Here is a 22,052-nt window from a genome sequence, read left to right on the forward strand (position 1 = left end):
GTCCCATGATGTAGAGTAGACCAAAAGTGGATTTAGGCATGTTCGGGTACATTCAGTGAGACTACAGATACTTGTAAAACTTCATTTCAACATACAGGTTATTAGGAAATAGTCAAAAACTGACATAAATAGACTTACTGCCGGTAACAGTGTTGCATGATGTTTTTATAGCATTTTCCTCACGTCAAAATCTATTTCAGTAGGAAGTCAAAAACTCCAACACAACTGTTCAGTTTCTGTGACCTTATCTTGCCCTTAAGATCTGCAGAAATACGTTCTTAAGCTAATAATTGCTCCACAAATGTGCACTTTAAGATCATGCATCACAATTCTCTTTAAATACCTTTACATGACCAGAATAGTTATAAATCACTCCCAATTCATTTCCTTTTGGGTCACTAAGACATGACAAAACTAAGACATTGCTTCACATTTGTCTCCCCCAACAAAATGTGTTTGACTACAAGTGCTATAATTGAATAGAGATTTTTTATAGATTTTTTGTATACCTTTCTTAGCATTCTGATTGCAGATAGTTTACAGAAAGGGGAAAGACGGATGGGAAATTACAGGCAACAATGAATGACAAGCAGACGGACCTCTAGAGTGCAGCAGCAGTTCATGGTCAGAGCCTGACACCTCAGGGCCACCAGGGTCTTATAAATGTTATATGACAACCTGCAACTGATAGAGAACTGAACCTGTTGTGGACACAACACATCAACCACTGCTTTATAAATTGGTAGAGGTAAACTGGTTAGTATTACATAGTTGAGGAGGTGGACAATTTTAATAATTTTGCTGTAGGATACACCTTCTAACTCAGCTGAAATATCTACTCCCCAAATTCCAGTGAAGTATTATCACAGCTCACTTCAGACTGAGCATCTACAGTCTGTGAAAAAACAGGGTTGGGTCAGATTATTTGGAAATGTAGTTAGTTGATGACTACACATGATATGGAATATTTGTTATAAATCATGTTATCCATTTGATAAAAAAAAACAGTAGTCTGATTTTATCTGAATACCTTTGAGTACTTCTACTTCTACTCTAACCTTGAAAATGTTGCACCTTATACTTATGAATGGATGCATACATTTCCAAATATATTATTTTTCTGAATTCAAACCTCCCAAACATTGTATATGCAGAATTTAAGATTGATAGAATAGAATGACCCTGACACATCTCCAGGCCTATTGGACATTTTTAGAAGAGGTAAATGATGCTTCTGTGCTCGGTTGCACTCTTGTTGGCTTTGATGAGCAAGTGTCTGGCGCCATCTAGGGTCATCTATTCAACATTGCTTCCGTGAAGGATGATATCGTTTACAACCAGTGCTGAGTTATGTATACTGTAATATTTATCATATATATATATTATCATAATTCTATTTTATTCATCTATTTATTTATTTATTAATCCTGGTCATCTACTTGACGATCCGAAGCTGTGTGCACTACTTGCTGGTCGTAACTGTCAGACCTTTTATTTTGTGTTTTAATATGTCTGTTTTTAAAGCACTCGCTGGAGCAGCAACCATGAATCTCGTTGTATATATGTACAATGACAATAAAAGCTTTTGAATTTGAATTTGAGAATATAATGTTAATTTAGAATAAAGTATTCATTTCCTCGTGTTGTGGACTTTTTCGATTAACAAGCCAGGGGTTTTAATTTGGTGGGGTAGGACGACAAAATTATGGCAAATGTTCTGCTCACCTCTTCATTGAGCAATTTCCGACAGTAAGCGAAAGCAGCAAGATAAAGCTACTCTCCTGTCACGTGATTACAAAAACCCAAATCATGTGACTGAGTAAGCAAAGGAAACCTGCGGAGCTACTTTCCGAGTGGGCAGAATTAGCAGACTTGCACAGGATGCTCTCACCTGAAAGACCCGGGCTGTTCCGTGTCCTGTGCCTGTTTGCTCTGTTCGAAGCGGCATGTCTGCTGGACACCGGCATGCTCTTCCCCCGGGAGTCTTCCTCCAGGGAGGTGAAGGAGCTGAGCGGGCTCTGGAGCTTCAGGGCTGACAAGTCTCCAGACAGGAACCAGGGCTTCGACAAGGCATGGTACAAAAGTCGCCTGAGGGAGGTGAGCAGCAGGAAAGCTAACGGAAACATAAAGCAGCTCGCTTTTTCGTTAAAAAAGTTAACCCGAATACATTACTCTCATAACTACTGAATGAGATAAGTTACCGACAAGGGGTCAAAGAACGTGAACGTTCATTTTCGTTAAAAAGTTATAAACGTTGACTCAATTGAACCTTTGTTTTGACTCAAAAGGTCAATTGCAATAACAACGAAATTAAGACGTGCAAAATATTTAAAAATATATATATATATGCAGTCTACACAGCCAGTGTTTTCATATGTGGCAACACCAGAAAGCACAGTTGACTGGCCCCATTCGCACCTGGGACACTGAAGCAACGACCTCATTGCATCTTTGCAAACACTGTGAGCCTCCGCACACTACTTCTTCTGTAGCTACACCAAAGATAGCTGTATACATCCTGTAGCTGTGCAGAAATCTCTAACTAATAAACATTTTCTTTGATTACACATATTAAGAGTGCAAAGCAACGTATTGACCTGTGCACATCTTTTATAACATTATCAATATACATAATCTTTAAAATCATCATTATGACAAAGGCCAACATATATTTTGTCATGAGGCAAATTGCACCACTGAAAGACAGGGACAACAAATCCTATCCTCTCTAGTTCTGACTGTAATTATTGGTTTTAGCACTTTATGTTAATACAGTGATGTAAGACCAGTGAACCATTATAAATTATGCAAGATTTGAAGCTATAAAGTTAGGAAATTACATGTAGTTTGTGTCAATCTGAAAGTTGCATGGTAAAACTCTTGGAAAAGATGTACACAAGTGTTTTCAACAACATATAAAGTGATTTATGCTATGTTTTAAAAATACTTTTAAAAAAAAAACGTTTTCCTTGATCAATTGGTTTTAACCAATGAATCATCTTGTAACCCCTCAGATTCATCATGTGTACGGCTACTATTAACTCCCCATAATTAGTTTTGATTTATAATCATCCCATTTACACCAACCTCATCACCAACTACAGCAGATCCGCTCTTAATAATGAAATGCTGCCTTTTCATCGTTTTGTTTTCCTTAGACGGGCCCAGTGATTGACATGCCAGTTCCTGCCAGCTACAATGACATCACACAGGACCCCACTTTGAGAGATTTCATTGGCTGGGTGTGGTATGAGCGCGAGGTGGTGGTGCCTGCCCGCTGGATCACTGATGAAGGAACAAGAGTGGTTATCAGAGTGGGAAGTGCTCACTATTACTCAATAGTGGTGAGTATCACATGTAGCTTCCCTAAACTATTCCAGTCACACATAGAAAAATAAGTCATCTGCTTGAAAAAATTATTCTGTTGATCCATTTTCCATCTCTTGTGATAATGAGATCAGGCTAATTTGAATTATTTACCCTTTGCAGTGGGTGAATGGGGTGAAGGTGACAGAGCATAACGGCGGCCATCTTCCTTTTGAGGCTGAGGTAGGCAGTTTAATCCGCAAGGATCCAACCCAGCCATGCAGGATCACCATCGCCGTCAACAACACTCTGACTCTGGAGACTCTTCCTCCAGGAAGCATCCAGCACATCGACGACATCACCAAGTAACCTAAACACTTTTTATCTTTAAACAAAACCCTATACGACGCTTGCCTAAATTATTGTGTGAGCTAACATAACTGAAGAAAACGTATTTGCTCAGATTCATTTAAGCCACTTTTTAATAATGGCAATTAACAAGTTTGCATCAATATTCTTAACTGATCCTTTAACTGCTTTCATCAATTACACAATAAGTGACACTTAATCTGCTTTTGTCCATGTTACAATGTCTAAAACTGTGATGAATTGTAAATAATTCCAGTACTTTACGAATCTAGCTTTTTTTCTTTCTGGTTTTATGTCATATTGGGGCAAAATGTGTGTCAATTTGTATGTAGATAACGAGGTTAATGTATTTGCTTAATAGGTATCCGAAAGGCTTTTTTGTGCAAAACATCTACTTTGATTTCTTCAACTACGCTGGTATACATCGACCTGTATTGCTGTATACTACTCCTACGGCCTATGTGGATGACATCACTGTGGTGACGGACTTCTTGGATAACACTGGTAAATAATGCAGGCACACTTTAAAGTAATTGAAATACTCATGACCACCAAATAACTTATACAAGAAGAAACTGCTCAATAAAGCTACATGGGATCTAAACTAACGAAGAGTAGTTATGTGACTTTATTCATAGAGTTGTTTTCCCTTTGTTTCAGGTCGAGTCAATTACAAGGTATCAGTCCAAGGCGCTACCACAGCCACAGTGAAGGTCACTCTGATGGACAAAGATGGCCACTGTGTGGCCTCCTCCACCGAGCCATTTGGAGTGCTCAAAGTAGTAGACGTCAATCTGTGGTGGCCGTATTTGATGCATGAGAGTCCAGGGTACCTTTACTCTATGGAGGTAAGACAGCATGTTAGTCAATATGACTATAGCCGCGTTCACACAGCGGTACTTTTCCCACAAAGGTTCATGCGAACTTAGTTCATCATGCGAACTCTTTAGTTCGCATGAACTAAGTACAGATCGCGTTCACACCAGAAAAAGTCCCTGGGGGTGGATTAGGCAAATGAAGCCGCTGACGTCACTTCTTCTTCTTCTGCTTTGGGTTTACTGGCAGGCCGCAAAACCACTTCACGGCGTATACTGCCGCCCAAAGTCCCCGGCCGGAAGTCCCCGGAGTTGGGGACTGGCTTCAGTAGAAGCTGCTGGGACTCCCAGCAGCTTCTACTGAAGCCTTCCGAGTAAATCGCCAGAACGCCGACACCTCCTCATCTCCACCGCTCTCATGTTTTATTTTGTGTTGCCATAAGTTAGTCTCTCTGCGTTTCTGCGCTGGGCTAATGCTAATGCTAATAATACTAATGCGAGGATAATAAAATGGCGGCTTCACAAAACTTTTTGGGAGTTTTACGGGGCGTGGTTTGCAATTCGCCCAGCCAATCAGGAATATAGCTCTTTTCTCAAAAAAGAGCCGCTCGAAAGTCCCTGCTTTCTAGCGGGGACTTTCGAGGGGGTGAAAAGGTTCGCATGAACTACTTTTAGTACCGGCTCTTTTTGGTGTGAACGCGATCATGAACTAAGTTCGCATGAACCTTTGTGGGAAAAGTACCGCAGTGTGAACGCGGCTTATCAGGTCAGGTCACATGAATATGTGTGACAGGCATTCAGTCGGCTTAAAAAATAAGAATCTATTTTTTAGTCCATAGTGTAAACCGTTTATAATGCAGGTAACAGCATATTGACATCAGTATGATAATAAGACTACATCCTCTACCTTGTGATGGTGCTCAGTTTGGAGGGTAAAACAGTGTGTAATGGCAATTTTAATGTTCCAATGTCCTATATCCTTTTGCCATTACTTCACTGGAGGGTTGGAGAGTGATCCAGACACAAACGGATGCATTTCCAGTTCTTTGCTGTAGTTTAGAATGTTGTTTATTTAGCGTTTTACATACCAAGGTTTAATATAAAGTCAATGGTTGTGGTGAGCATCTGCCGGGCTGGTGGACTCGGTATGCTCTTTCCTCCTGTGTCCTCGTCCTTTCCTGTCACCTATGACCCCTTTTATACACCCGGTGCAGCTAAACCCCGCCACCAAGTGTTCCAAATAGTATTGCACTATACATATAAATTAAGTAAACTGAGACACCAACAACACCCATAAAATGGCTCCTACAGTGAAAACATTCTTTATAGTGTTCCATGTTAAATGAATATTGTTTTTACTGTGGCTAAAACATCCTTTAAGTCAGGAGGAGAAGCTATTCACATTTTTATAATAATACAATAATGTCAAATTATCCAATTGTACCACCACTTTAAAGCTAAGCACTGTAATAATAGTAATGCTGTATGTGATGTATTCCTGGACAACAGCAAATGTCTCTTTGAATCTCAGAGAAAACATCTTAACACCCTTCACTTTTCTTCTTCAACTGAAATGTTTGTACCTCCTTTCTGTATGTTATCTTGTTTTAGAACTCCTTGACTTACTTTAGTTGTTGGGTATTCAGCACTTCTATTTACTATGTCACCTGAAAGATTTGCAAGAAGAAAAAAATTCTGACTTTTGCCCTTAAACATCTAGGTTCGCCTCATGGCAGCCAATGAGAGATCTACACATGAGGATGTGTATACTCTACCAGTCGGCATCCGCACCGTCAGTGTTACCAGCACACAGTTCCTCATCAACAAGAAGCCCTTCTATTTCCATGGAGTCAATAAACACGAGGACTCTGATGTGAGTACCACTAGAGGGAAGCAGCATATCTGTTGTAACATGACCTCACGTCATCAGACAATATATTTCTGATTTTTAAAAAAACAGAACATTTGATATAAAATGTTTATTCAATACAATAAATCCTCCCTTCCACGTTTTCCCTTGTGTTGTAGATTCGGGGTAAAGGCTTTGACTGGCCCCTTATTGTTAAAGACTTCAACCTATTAAAGTGGATGGGGGCCAACTCTTTCCGCACCAGCCACTACCCCTACGCTGAGGAGATCCTGCAGATGTGTGACCGCCACGGCATTGTGGTGATAGACGAGTGCCCGGGGGTGGGCATCAAAGACATGTAGGTGTCACCGCTCTCATCCTCTGACCTTTGGATGTGTTTGAAGGTTCTGAGTGGGCGACTGCATGAACATGTGACTGGTAGAAAGAGCGTTTTAAGGAAAGAGGTGGAGCAGTCCATCATCGCGACTGTTTTTGCCCTTAGCTCCCAGTAAACCCACTTTGAGAAATAATAATAAGTTGCATATTATCAACAGCGTATAGAAAATAACGTATTTCATATTAACTTTGGGTAGAGTTATGAGCCGGGTTTACCTCTTCCACTCCCCTTAGGTGATTGGATGGAAGTAAATTACTCAAAAATCCCCCTTATTGTTAATAAACCTACAAAAGAAAAATCTCCTAAATTACCTGTGTTTGTGTTTATGGAGTTTCATGAGGCTGTGATCATCCTAGAGCTCACAACAGCTCATTAGCTCATTTTATACAAAGTAAAGTATAACGTTTAAAAAAAGAAGTCAATTAAATGGCTATTATGGTCACTAAAAAGTATAATGGGGTCTTCATATTCAAGTGTCTCGGCTTACTAGTCCACCCAGTTGATGCAATTCCAAGACTATTAAGGGAACCCAACAGGCAGAAATATTAAAATGAACAATTTTTACCATTCTGCAAGCTAAACACTGGATGATTTTTGTACCATTCTGCATGGTGTTTGCCCAAAACGGCATAGGAAGAGCAGAACTTGGGCTTGTATGTAAATGGGAGACTCATGGGTATTCACAGAACCCATTTCCAATCAGATATCTTATGGTGAAAGGTCAGGAGACCCCTGTGAATATGGCCATACAAGTTTTTCCCTACCCAAAATGTAGCCTAACTTTGGAGCGCTATTGCGTCCCAAAAGCTAACATTCTATGGGTTGTGCAAATGGATGCCTTTATGGTAGCTTGTTTCATATGATGCTAGTACCGGTATCTCTAGCTTTAAACCTGAGCCCGTTACATCCTCTGCAAGACAGTAATGTAGAATGTTTAAGGGGATAAAAAGGTAACTAATCACATGTACAAAATCGTCCACATGTTTTTATAGGAGATGTCAACTCAGTTTCTCTGTTTTTTGTGCCTTGCTGATGCAGTCGCAGCTTTAGAAACGCCTCCCTAAACCATCACCTGGACGTGATGGACGAGCTTGTACGGCGGGACAAGAACCATGCGTCCGTGGTCATGTGGTCAGTAGCCAATGAGCCGGCTTCAGAGATGCCCCCTGCTGAATTCTATTTTAAGTAAGTCTTGTTTAGATCCACTTGTCAAACACTAAATCCTACCAAAACTGATATATCTGGTCCTTTTGGGTGCAGGATTATTCACTTTCTATCCCAAAAACTAACTATCCTATGACAAACTTTTAAAAGGTTTGTAGCTTTAGACTGTGTGTATTGCTGTAGGGGTGTACTTGTTTGTTATTCAGTCAGAGCCTATCCCTTTTTTCCTCTGTGTGGAATGCAGTAAGAGTAGTCATGAACCCGCCCTGAACACTAACCTGCTCTACTGCCGTAACCGTAAAAAAAAAGCAGCATAGGGTGTGTGCCGACAACAAACTGTGCACACAAGTCCAACGAAGATACATGCATGTCCCACTATCAATCAATCAATCAATGTTTATTTATATAGCCCAATATCACAAATGTTACATTTGTCTCAGTGGTCTTCACAGTTTGTACAGAATATCAGTATGACAATACGACACCCTCTGTCCTTATACCCTCACATCGTACAAGGAAAAACTTCCGGAGAAAACCCACAGTTTAAGGGGAACATGGGAGAAACCTCAGGGAGAGCAACAGAGGAGGGATCCCTCTCCTCTCCCAGAACGGACAGACGTGCAAAAGATGCCGTGTGTAAATTGAAAAGATAATACATTTGCAACATAACTAACACTAACAGACTAAAAGACTTTGAGCAAAAATAAACACTCCTTCATGTTTACTCAATTAGCTTTACAAACTGAGATTTTCTGTACTGATCGCAAAGCAAAGGATGTATGAAGATTAGATGGTGGGGATTGAGCTCCAAGCAGCTAAATGACAATTTCCTGCAAATGTTATTCATTCCATAGGCACATCCTGGACTAACGATGTCCATTTGACCAATGTAATTAACTTTCTTGTCGTGGGAATATATTCAAAAATAGAATAAAAAATAAGCATCATACTGTGTGAATGGTTTCTGTGTGCAACATTTTCTGGATGACTGGTGGACAAGACACATACTGAAAATACAGATATGGTGTTTTTTAACAACAAAAGTTAGCCCTTTGTGACATTGTAATGACTATACAAAACGTTATCATGAAACAAAAACTATTTCTCTTACAGGACTTTGATACAACACACCAAAGCTCTGGATCCAACACGGCCCGTCACTTACGTCTCAAACAGTCACTATGCCCGGGACAAAGGGGTGAGTGAGCCAGTGAATGCAGAACATATGATATACTCACTTTTTAAAATCAGATACTGACACTTTCCCATATTGGATTTTATCATACATTTCAAAAGCAACAATTACATGACATCATTGGTTTTGTTCTGGATGGCATCAGGGGGGAAAACTAAAACATGTGAAACTAGGGATAAGTACAAAAATAATGTATCTACTTAAGGGCAGATACTGATGATATAATCAGATAATTATTCTACACATTATGTAGAGTGAAGATAACTACCGGTAATGTGGAAAAAGAGAGAAAAGGTGTGTCTCTGTGCGATCACGACTGATCTTCTTTACTTAATGTATATAGTCTATATACATAAAGTAAAGAATATCAGTCATGATCAGACTTAAAGGCCTGATGTAAAAGTGTGTGTTATCCTGCTGACCTTCAGAGGTTGCAAACCCAATGTCAAACTAAGTTGTTTACATGCCCCACATTCCTGGGCTGTGAGGAATATCTTTCGGGGTGTAATTCCAAACCTAAAGGTACTGGTTATTTAGCTGACTACCTGCAGCCACTATTTATTAACCTAAGGGCAAATAACTGTAGCTGTGTGAGAAATGACTGCTGCTTCACTCTGTCATGGCCAAAAGGGAAAAACACTGCCAGTCCATAATTCCTTATATCGTGCAAACCAGAGTTCCCGTTAGAATATTTTTTCGCCGGTCAACATGTTAAAGTTTAAATCTTCCGGACAAAATTTGAAAAGTACCGATCAAAGGTCTTCTTATTTATTGAGCTTTAAAACAAATTGATATGTTTCGATATTAAACAAACTAATTATAGTAGATTAACTACATTATTCAAAAGTGTACAGTAACTTACAATAACACGGGAATAATAAACGGGGCGCTCTCCCTCTCCTGACAGCCCGTCAGTGTCATGCAGCTCGCAGATCAGTAATGAGTGACCCGACAGTAAAACTAAACATATCTATAACTAGTTACGGTAGTTTGAGAGGTCATTAAAATAGTTACGTGTGATATTCTAACCTGAAGTGTGTTTTGTTCCGCTGACCACTGCGTGTGATCATGCAGAGCTGCGTGTCGACTCGTGAGCAGCAGCTGATCTCTCTCTCCCGTCAGATTAGACTTCACTCGCGTTTATGTCCATATCGATCAGATCCAGCTAGTTCTAGCTAATGATAGGACTACCTGCTTATTAAAAGACACCTAAACAATAAGCGTCGCTATGCAACCGGGTGAGGCCGCAAAGTATAGCGCAGCATTATGCATTTGTTTACATGCCCACCGGAACCCCGAAGCATTACCAACAGATCAACGCACAATCAACCCATACAGTACATCTTTCTCCACATTAAGTGTTGGACATTAGAATTGACTATTCTTGTCTGTCACATACTCTTTTGTCTGTCACATAAGTGGCGCAAGTTGCGCAACTGATGTGGTATTGCGCTAAACGGACACTTTGACCGGAGAGATTTAGATTTGCCGGTCTTCAGCATATTTATAACCGGTCATAGTCCGGTAAATACCGGCTAACGGGAACTCTGGTGCAAACATTCACTCTTCTGTAAGGTAATAATGGTTTGTATCTTGCCTCATTTCTTAATTTCTCATTTATGCTCAAAAGAACATTTTAAATGGTGAAGAGTACCTTAAGACTCATATTAAGTATTTTCTCTCATCCCTAGGCTCCCTATGTGGATGTGATCTGCATAAACAGTTACTTCTCCTGGTACCCACGACCCCGGCCACCTGGAGGTCATCCCCCTTCAGCTCAACACTCAGTTTGAGAACTGGTATGGAAAGTACCAGAAGCCCATCATCCAGAGTGAATATGGAGCCGATGCAGTGCCAGGGCTTCACAGTGTAAGAACTCTATTTACCCCACTGCAGTGCACCAGTATTTGTATTACTTTCTGTTTTGTAGCATTTGTAGCCTGTAATACATTAACGATGTTGTCTTCCTCCGCCTCCCTAAATCTGTTTTGGATTTGTTTCCCCAGAAGCATGCTAATGCTTGCTAATGTCTCTTTTCCTCTCTAGGATCCACCCATGATGTTTACTGAGGAGTACCAGAAGGTGGTCCTGCAGAGCTGCCACGACGTATTCGACCAGAAGAGGAAGCAGTATCTGATCGGCGAACTCATCTGGAACTTTGCCGACTTCATGACGGTGCAAGGTACCGTAGTTGGAGATCATAACATCTGCTGTTATTTCTCCCAGTTTATACACTGCGCCTACAGTTCTATGTATCTGTTACGGCCTGGCTCATAGGCTGCAACAAAGATGGGAGACCAGACAGTTAAGTGTAACAAAAAGCGTATTTATTTACTATAAACCAAAACCAAAGGTCTTCAAAGAAACCTAATAAACGTGGGAAGTCAGTTATCAGTAATGATTGCGTGTATGGGGTGTGTGAAAATGTGCAGAAACAAAGAAGAGTGAGCGGGCAGTATGGGTTGGTGTTGGCCTTTTTATGTTGACGGCCCAGGTGTGGCTCATCAGGTTAATCACCTGAAACACAAACAAGAGCCAGCCAGCAGAACACAAAGGCAGAGACCCCTAGTGGAGGGGGTCGTAACCCCCCCCCCCCGCCATGGCCCGTGTGTGTGTGTGTGTGTGTGTGTGTGTGTGTGTGTGTGTTGTGTGTGTGTGTGTGTGTGTGTGTGTGTGTGTGTGGTGTGTGTGTGTGGTGTGTGTGTGTGTGTGTGTGTGTGTGTGTGTGTGGTGTGTGTGTGGTGTGTGTGTGTGTGTGTGTGTGTGTGTGTGTGTGTGTGGTGGTGTGTGTGTGGTGTGTGGGTGTGTGTGTGTGGTGTGGTGTGTGTGTGGGTGTGTGTGTGTGTGTGTGTGTGTGTGTGTGTGTGTGTGGTGTGTGGTGTGTATTAACAGGACGGGTCCAAAAACAGATAAACATTCACCAGAGTCCGACAAATTACCTGCAGCTAGACAAAGCTTGCTAAAGCTTTGCCTTCACCAAGATTCCAGCCATCACAAACTAGAATCAACATAAGCGTCAAACCCAAAGTTCCTCTGAAACAACGTGCTCACTAGCCAACCAAGTCTTCCTCAGAAGCACAGCACAAAGAGGCAACCAAACTACGCAAAGCTCACCCAACCAAGGCATGAACTGCAGCGCTTGTGTTCCCGAAGCTTACAGGTCTAACTAACCACTTGCCGACACTTCCAACAAATTACCATTTTGCACTAACCTCTTGCTACCATCTGATTACTTCCACATAAACCACTGTAACATCCTGCACTAAGATATCACCACAACCCAGACTTGTTTTAGAACTAATAAAGCCAAACGGTTTACCAGGGTTAAGTACCAACAGGAAAAACACCAACATTAGTTAACTACGGCGAGACGGATAACAAACACTCATGTAAACATTGTAATGTCACTTAACACATTTGCAGCCGATCTCAAATAGCACATACAGCAGTCATGTCCCTCTATCTACCAAACAGAAACTACCTAAACTCCCCCCTAGTCTTCAGGTGCTACTTATGGTGGGTATTTATGCACTGAAACCCACAAGCCCGGTAAAGCAACCAGCAATTGGCAACTCCACCCGCAGCTTTGGACGTGCTCCCGAGCTAATAGCTCTACCACGTCCACACCACACTAAAACCCCCCAACTAATTCCAAACAGAGTCCGTTCTGAAGCCTACAGGGACAGAAGTGAAAGACACTCACAGGACCACCAAAAATCGGCTACAGCTTAGCGAAGAAAAAGAAAAACACCACCCACCTGCATTTCATTACAACTGCTTACATTATCCAAGAAAACAAACATCTACTCACCACACTTGTCCATGTCTCCCAAACAACCAGCATGCACACAACGAGGTGCACCTGCCTACCAAGTGACAGCTGATCTGATTATTGTAATCAGTCTCAGCCCTTCAATCCACTTACAAGCAGAAAAATATGGCTGCACTACAGAATTAGAAACTGTCAAAAAGTTTGGACGAGCCCCCATTTGTTACAGCCTGGCTCATAGGCTGCAACAAAGATGGGAGACCAGACAAGTTAAGTGTAACAAAAAGCGTATTTATTTACTATAACCAAAACCAAAGGTCTTCAAAGAAACCTAATAATAAACGTGTGTAATAAACTAATAATCAGGTTGATCACCTGAAACACAAACAAGAGCCAGCCAGCAGAACACAAAGGCAGAGACCCCTAGTGGAGTGGAGGGGCTCGTAACAGTATCCATCTAGATTGTTTTGGTGTGAGAAGCCAAGTGTTGGAGATATAGGCACCGGAGGAGGCCACCCAGTATGTGGTTCAAGTCAACAGCATATCTCTCACCAGAAATCATGACCCTGTTGCGCAAGATAATCCACAGACCTTGTTCATGTAGGAACTATATCCTTTTCAAAAACTACAACCTCCAACCATATAACAGAGCAAGGAAGCGTTATCTACTAAGCTAGCTGACAAAAAAACATCAGCTGAGGATAACGCCTTTTAATGTGTGTATCCTAGGCCCTAGGATGCACACACTGACACTCTTCTTTACAACTTCCCCCGCCATCGTGTTTTTTTTCTTGTTGTAGGAAAATAAAACCTATGTAGTTATCAGCTCATCAGATCCTTTTCTCCGATTTGTAAAGAAGAACTTTATCAATACTAGTTGTTGCGGCTGTAGTAATCCAAACAAAGTGCCTCGAGGGACTAAACAGGGGAAAACATTGTCTGACGCGCAAGAAAACATTCTTTCCACTGATATGCGTTTGACCTTTTATTAGCAAACAAAACAAGCAAACATACAATTATTTCTAGTCCATATCCAGTATAGTGATTGCATATGCCGTGCATGCGGTCAACAAAAAGTGTCGTCCTCCAGCTCACTCCCCCTCCATCTATGACAAAGTGCACAGGTAAAAGCAACCGGATATAACCACACAAATCCAATAGACACGCCCACCACATATAGGTGACTCAAAAAATGTGACGTAACAAACACAGAAAATAGTACACTATTGTACAATGGACAAACGTGTTGCAGCACAGATGTTGTGAAAGACACGTCTGCAACAGATGATCAGTAGCCTCATCATAACCCTAAACTTACACTGGCGCTCTGCATCAGCCAATCGGCTCCCCACTCCCTCACTGCCGAGTGGGAATCAGGGTACTCCTCAACAAGAACAACCTGTTGCCATCTTGGCTCTAAAAGCTCCCTGTAGATATCAGGAATGCTGTCTACACATCTTCCGTTAGACTTAGACTGAATAGCCACCTTTATGACTGTGGAAAGCTTAATGTAATGGATATTATAACCAGATTTCTTAAGTCTTGCTACATTTTAAAGGATATATTTGTATTTCCTGTGCATGGACAAAGTTCCTGTGGTCTTGTGTCCTGCAGGGATCACCCGTGTGGTGGGCAACAAGAAGGGTGTTTTCACCAGGCAGAGGCAGCCCAAAGCGGCAGCATTCATCCTGAAGGAGAGGTACTGGAGGCTGGCAAATGAAACAGGAAGACTGCCTCCCTGGACCAAGTACCCCCTGCTCCCTCTGACAACCCGCCACCGGACATGCAAACTGATATACATGTACTATGCTTACTGGAAAAAAATGCTGGAAGAAATTCTGTCTTTTTTTTTCTTTCTTTTTTAAGTCAGTTAATTCATTCACAACATTCCACTGTGTAACACACGATTTAAAGAAACATTTTTCATATAAACTCAACCAACCTATAATGACATTTTTCCTTCAATCTGGAATATTTTCATAACATAAAAGCAATTCTTTATGCTGATACAAACAAAAAGTAGTCAAAAGTGCTATTCACATTTATAAAATAATTCAAATTGTGATGTTTTGAGGATACACTAACTGACAGTGTTATACTTTTAGTGTTTGCAGGATATGTTGACTTGATACACATGATGTATGTATCATAAAAAAGGTCAAAGTGGAAGACCAATCAAAATCCTTCTTCCGTGAATGGATCTGACCTTTCCTCCAGTCAGAAGGGAAGGGAGCAAACCACACTCTCGTCCATGTTCCTTTCCTCTGTGGTGTTTGGGTAGACAATGTCTTGAATAATGAATAATTGAATAATCAATGTCATCTAAATAGTATTTTAGTTTATTGTGACAAAACACGCTGTCATTTCTAAGAATTTAACAGAAAGCATATTTTAGCTCTTCAAAGATAAAAGAACTGAAACATGTGATGCAATGCTCTTTCCAATCAGAGAAAGTGTTTTATTTTTATAAAGAAAGAAAATGAATTTTGATATGAATCAAGCTATTAAAGACAAAACATTATCCCAACTGTGGGTTTTCTTTATGTAACATTGTGCACAATATTATGCTAATTTACAGGTATTTAGTGTCTCTACTGTGACATGTCTCCATGCTTTAATGTTCAAAAAGCTCTTTATTTCTCTCATACTGCCTGTGCTGCAGCAACTCTTTTCACCCGCTGTCTGAAACCAGAGCCTAGTCTGCTCTGATTGGTTAGCTGGCCAGCTCTGTTCTGATTAGTCAACCGCTTAAAGATGTCCCGCCTCTTAGCCTATCACGTCACGTACAATATTTTGGAGCGCCAGCCAATAAAAGAGCGAGTGTTACATAGTGACAGGTTGGAGAAGTACTCGGATCTTGTACTTAAGTAGAAGTACCAAAGTGTAGGAATACTCTGTTAGAAGTAAAATTCCTGCATTCAAAATGTTTCTAAAGTAAAAGTACAAAAGTATCGGCATTTCAGAATCATATTTATATATTATTATTATTATATTATGATTATAATTATTGATGTATTAATATGATTATCACAGCTGGTAAAGGTGGAACTCATTTTAATTACTTAATGTACAGCTGGGTAGCATTTTAATTGAATCCAGGCGAAGTGTAGTCTTTAAGTGTTAATTACATTTCACATCATTATTTAATATCAGCAATATAACTAAAGGTACTATGTTAATGTGGTGTGTAGTGGAGTAAAAGTACAATAGTTACCTCTGAATTGTAGTGGAGTAGAAGTTAAAAGTATCAAATGGAAATGCTCATTCAAGTGCAAGTACCTCATAATTTTACTTGAGTAAATGTACTTAGTTACTTACACCACTGCATAGTGATGTCACTATGTTACTAAACAAAGGAGACCAATTGGGTGTGTGTCTGGAAGAAAACTCCCTCTGGAGGGGACTTTTAATATTGCAGACCATTACATGCACAAAACCTATATCGCACACTACAGGAAAAGGAAGACACCAAAAAAGCGTCATCGGGGCCCCTTTAAAGTCACTGTGACGAAAGGTTTCAAAATGTTACACCCGACTAGAACGTGAAGTAAAAAGAGAATCATTGATGGCGGTGGTGACTGTGATCAGATATTTTTTCACAATCAGGGACTGCGTGTTTCGCCATCACATGACTGACCTCGGTGTTACAGCTGAACAAATACTGAATATTTACACTCGGTTTTCAAATTACTTTCAAGCCTACAGAATCTATTATAGCATTAAATATTTTATAAAAATCAGTTCAAGGCACTTTTTCTCCCTCCTTTTGTAATGCTTGCTTTGGATTTGGTCCAACTGTGATAGCTTTACACAATAATTGTTGCACAACTGGAGATGAATGTGTTAATAATCAGTGCTAGTTATTAGTTTTTTCTTGGTCACGGTGACACATGGTTTTCTTATCAACTGTAGGGCTGTTGTATATGTTAACTTCCTGATTTTTAATATCCTTTGTCATTAAAGGGAAATGGAAACACTTTTCAAACTGCTTTCCATGCGACAATATTACCATTAGGAAATGTATTTATCTAGTCTATTTCCAATGTAAACGATCGAGATACGCGAATTTACTTTTTGAAATACGTGCCTGACCATGGGCGCTTCCATTGCTCCGGGACTTTTCCAGTGACGTCACTGATTGGGTACGGCTTCCTGGGCCAAAGCTCAATAACAAACAACATGGCGTGCAATGCACCAGTAGTTTACATTACAAGAAAAACGGTCGTCGTCAGGAGTTTATTGTATGGCCCCAGGCTGCACAAATGGATTTTATACAAAGAAGGAAGAAGTACATTTCCATAGCTGCCACTAAAGGATGAGAAGCTGCTCAAAGTCCAGTCTGGATGCCTGGTTCAATACAAAACATTGGATTTGAAGCCAGGATCTGTTCCCACAATATTCGATTTCTCAACGTATGCAGTCGGGAACACCGACCGTCCCAGCACGTCGGCCGCGCAAGACAATGACAGTGTCAACAAACGTGAAGTTCGAGCCACCAAACGAGTTTGCTTCAGCTGCCGAGAGAGAGGTACATATTGCAGCACTACCAGATTACTAGCTCACACATGTATTTACTGACACAGTGTGACCTTATTAATTAACGCAATCGCGTCCAAACTAAATGGTAGCTATTATTATGACGCACAATAGAGAATTGGGGGTGTTCTATAGCTCAACTAATTAAACTGGCATACACACGCTCATCTGTCGAAAACAGCCCTAAAAAGGCTAGTATTGCTATTGATGGATGGTATTGCAGCAGGACCCAGAGCGCACGGAGCACAGAGCGGACAGCAGATAACGGAATTGCAGTTGTATTGCTTATAGATTATCAGAACATTTCAAGGGGACACAGCCCCATTGGATATTAACCTATGGATTAACTACATCATCGTTTTTATCGTTGTAATGCCATTGAAGACCAGTTTAGACAGACAATCATGAAGGTAAGCCGTTAGCCTGGCGTATGTTAGTACCTAGCGCCACTTGTTTTGATGTACGTTTTTGTGGATAACCTCGCGAGAGTGTATCTTTCAGTGTTGAGGTGGGCACCGTTAGATTCTGTGTCTCCTTGCGATCATAAACGATGTGTTGGATGTGCGGCTAGGATAAGTAATAAGGGAGCTAGGCGTGATTTTCGGTGCAGTAATAGGTTAGCATTTTCGCTCGGGGCTAATTCAGAGGCTCACTGTTAGCATTGTGTTTTTTAAAATTTTTTATTCCGGATCGTATGCCACTCTATTCGACCGAATCGGTTCATAAGCATAGGCCATGGGATGCCTGGTAACTGTAGATGCTTCCACATCAATGTCATCTCCCGACGAATAGTCAAATTCATCGTTCAAAACGTCGATCTCATTGCAAATTCCTCCATCGCTGCCATATCTGCTACGTTGTGTTGACTTCAGGTGGAGCAAAAACACAGCCAGTGGCGTCACCATTTGGGACTCCCCTAATGGCGGCAGCCTGGTCCCGGAATTCCCCACCCGGCGGATAATTAATTTTCTTTTGGCGAGTAATATCATATACAATAAATATTACGATCAATATCCATTGTAAAATGAATAAACTACCGGAATATTATAACTGTAATTGGTGTTTCCTTTCCCCTTTAAAGTTCAACAGTATTTTATTGCATCTGCATCCACTATTGTTTTCGCTTATTAAATATAGGATAGTTTTAGAAAGTAAAAAAAACTTAAAACCTGAAGAATTATACTCAAATTGCTAAAACCCTAACATTGCCAGTAACCAAATTACTACCCAATTTTACATTTCTATAAGATGTAGAGAAATATTGGATTTTATATGACGTTGATATGATGTTAGAATGGGCCTAAAGGGGCACCCTACAATTTCTTACATTTAGTTCACGAGTGCTAAGCCTCACAGCCCCTGTCCCACTTCTCCCCTGCAACTGTCCGACTTCATGACTGGAATCAACTCCACCTGCACACTTGACCCAATGCCCTCCACATTTGTTAAAGAGAGCCTCCCTGCCATCTCCCAACTCATCGCCACTAGGGATGGGTGAGCCCCGGTATTAAACGGGCCCCGGGGCTGAATTATTAAAGACCGTGGTACCGTTAAGCTCCGACGTTAGCGGTATTTTTATCGGTATTGGAGACATGTAAAATATATGTCATATGTATTATTGCTACATAAACATTATATTGCAGTTTTAGTGTCGCCAACTCCGTTTCTAACATGCAAAAAGACTGCAAATGCGTCTATGATTATTTTTAGTATTTTCGATCTCTCTCCCGTCTGTGTGCGAGGACTGCGGTCAAGCCAGCCGTCTTTCACTTTTGCGTGGTCAAACCAGCCGCCCCTGTATTTCGAGTGCGCGATTAGTTACAGGTTTACGGTAATGCAATAAAAACAACCCTGGGAAGCTGGACGTTTCGTATGTGCAGTATTATATATTCGACCACTTTAAAGCTACAGAAAATCACCAAAAAAAGGAACACTTCCGGTGAGGATTTCAAAGTAAAGGATGGCATGTGGTTAATTTATATTATTTGCGATTGAGGAACAGTGTAATTTATGAGAATTATGTTAGGAATTATTGCTTCATAAACTTGTTGCACAAATACTATGAACTACTTTTACTGTGTACTTTTTGAGAATGGCAAAAGTCCTCTCCAGAGAACAAGAATGAGCATTTTTGTCAACTTTGATGTGGTCTAAAAAACATTTCTTCCATAAGTAGTTTATGAAACTGCCATGTTTGTACTTAGTACTTCTAGGACTACTTGCACAAATAATATGAACTACTTTTACTGTGTATATACTTTTTCAGTAATTTGAGTTTCAAAGTCCTCTCCAGAGAACAAGAATGAGCAGTTTTGTCAACTTTGATGTGGTCTAAAAAACATTTCTTCCATAAGTAGTTTATGAAACTGCCATGTTTGTACTTAGTATTCTAGGACTACTTGCACAAATAATATGAACTACTTTTACTGTGTACTTTTTCAGTAATTTGAGTTTCAAAGTCCCCTCCAGAGAACAAGAATGAGCATTTGTGTCAACTTTAATGTGGTCTAAAAAACATTTCTTCCATAGACATATGACACTGCCATGTTCTTCTGCAGAAGAAGAGCAGGGAAGAGGAAACGAATACAGATTGTACCAGGCAGGCATCCAGGAACAGTTTATAGGTGGTTTATTGAAAGTTTACAGGCAGAGTGGCAGGAGGCATGGGTGAAATATGGAACACAAAACAGGGCTTAGTGAAACAGTGACAAATATAAATTCCTGCATTTTTAAATTTGTTGCATACAGGTCATTGCCTAGTAATGTTTAGAATATTACGGATTGTTTATGTGCTTACATGTTGTTCTGTTCACACTGTGTACATAGTCTTCTTTTTAAAACATCCATCCTTAAGTTAAAAACATATTAAACCTGTGTTAATGATCATGATCCATTTAGAGTTCATAAGCTATAATTTACAGCTGAACAGCTGCATAGAATTTGACTGCACTTCTGCTGCCAATAAACTGTTAACTGTATACATATACAGTATGTTTAAATAACATATTTTCATTTCCTGCAGTGTTTCACATGGAGAACAACTGTGCAATGTGCTCTGCCTCAAAGCCCCCAGGATCTGGGCCTCCCACTACAGATTGGGTGAGTATTTGTCATAGTGTAGTTATAATAGGGCTTCATCATATTCTAATCAAATTCAATTTATGATATTAGATGTATTTACAAAACTGTTGAGTCACTGGGTCTATCCAGATCAGGCGGTCCAGCGAAAACGCTGCAGGGCCATGCTTCGATTTCTACTTTCTGCGCATGCCGAATAATGTTTTTACGGCAACCTCGTGCGTCGCCCCAGCTGCAGCCCACACACATTAACTCTATTCAAAATGACTGTGGAACCGATATAAATTGATTTACTAACAAAACAGTCAAGACAACTTCTCTCAGATAAATGGTGATTTATATACATTGTTTACACATATAATGAACAGAGAGAATATAAAATGTGATGAGTAGTGGAATAGGGATACTGACAATTCTAATCATGTCTAATAGCAACATATTAAATTAAAGTGTAACTTCACCCCAGGTTTGAGTCTAAGTCCACCCACATGATGACAATAGCCTCAATGCAGCGTTGACAAATATGACAAAGCTACATTAGCTTGGAAAATAGCAATATGGGGCACTGAATTAGCGCACCCCGCGGTTCCTCCACCTCACTCTACACTGGGAGACTGACGGTACATGTCCACCAGATCAGGCCTGGAAACCAAGGCATCACTCCTAATGTAGAACGGACCACTTGGAAAGAGGTTTGTGTGTGTTATCTGCTGTTGTCCTCTTTCACACACCAACATCCTGTAAGTCACTATCAAAATATGGGAAGCAGGGAGAAGCAGCTCGTATGCAATACATAACTGACCAATTAAGAATACCAAAAGGTAACTACATAGTGATGCAACATGGGGTTTTCCCAGAACTATAAATCTTCTACCTATAACTACCTAAAACTGAAAATGTAGACATAATATAGTTATTTTCAGATATTAAACTGGTGTTTGAGGTGAGTATGCTACAAACTATACCTACATGTAATAAAGTTGACATGAATCTAATTTTGCCAACATTATTCTCGATTGCACTTCATTACTTCATCATTTCCGATGACAAGATGTATCAGATTTGATGGTCACTCATTTCATTTTACAAATACAGTGTGACACCTGTGAAAGATGGTTCCATGAGCAGTGCCTGGGGATGAATCAGGACCAACTCCAAGATGCCAGGGCAAGCAATTGGAATTGCTTTCTCTGCAACTAGGGCAGAAGAACATGGCAGTGTCATATGGAAGAAATGTTTTTTAGACCACATTAAAGTTGACAAAAATGCTCATTCTTGTTCTCACATCTAATATAAATATATATAAAAGCATTTATTTTAATTGTGTAGCAGTGAGTTTAACATTTTGGCAGCACTGTTGAGCATTTTGAAAATGTATTTTCATGCCTCTGTGCAAGGCTTAGTCTTTCTATCTTTATAGCCACTGGTGTAAAGTAACTAAGTCCATAAACTCAAGTACTACTTGGGTACAATTTTGAGATACTTGTACTTTATTTAAGTATTTCAATGTTTCTTTTGCTACTTTGTACTTCTAATCCACTACAGTTCAGAGGTACATGGTGTACTTTTACTCA

At 40.3% G+C, this 22,052-nt stretch overlaps 1 protein-coding gene and 1 long non-coding RNA gene across 3 annotated transcripts; both read left to right on the plus strand.

Moving 5' to 3' along the window:
• The first annotated feature begins 1,782 nt into the window (after nt 1-1,782).
• gusb (glucuronidase, beta) lies at nt 1,783-15,387 on the plus strand. The gene is given in 13 exon segments (XM_034099111.2): nt 1,783-2,097; nt 3,159-3,344; nt 3,490-3,671; nt 4,037-4,179; nt 4,336-4,523; nt 6,211-6,363; nt 6,519-6,697; nt 7,775-7,921; nt 9,014-9,098; nt 10,787-10,834; nt 10,836-10,964; nt 11,142-11,277; nt 14,479-15,387. Coding segments are annotated over 13 exon segments (2,043 nt in total). The 5' UTR covers nt 1,783-1,881; the 3' UTR covers nt 14,730-15,387.
• Nucleotides 15,388-17,112: 1,725 nt separating this feature from the next.
• LOC117458242 (uncharacterized) lies at nt 17,113-21,746 on the plus strand. Of its 2 annotated transcripts, none has more exons than XR_004553421.2 (3): nt 17,113-17,392; nt 20,423-20,499; nt 21,574-21,746. It is a non-coding gene; the product is annotated as an uncharacterized lncRNA (long non-coding RNA). The 2 variants fall into 2 exon arrangements; XR_011644332.1 differs by lacking the exon at nt 17,113-17,392 and adding an exon at nt 19,934-20,024.
• The last annotated feature ends 306 nt before the right edge of the window (nt 21,747-22,052 follow it).

This window comes from Pseudochaenichthys georgianus, chromosome 14 (assembly GCF_902827115.2).
Source record: "Pseudochaenichthys georgianus chromosome 14, fPseGeo1.2, whole genome shotgun sequence".
NCBI lineage: Eukaryota > Metazoa > Chordata > Actinopteri > Perciformes > Channichthyidae > Pseudochaenichthys > Pseudochaenichthys georgianus.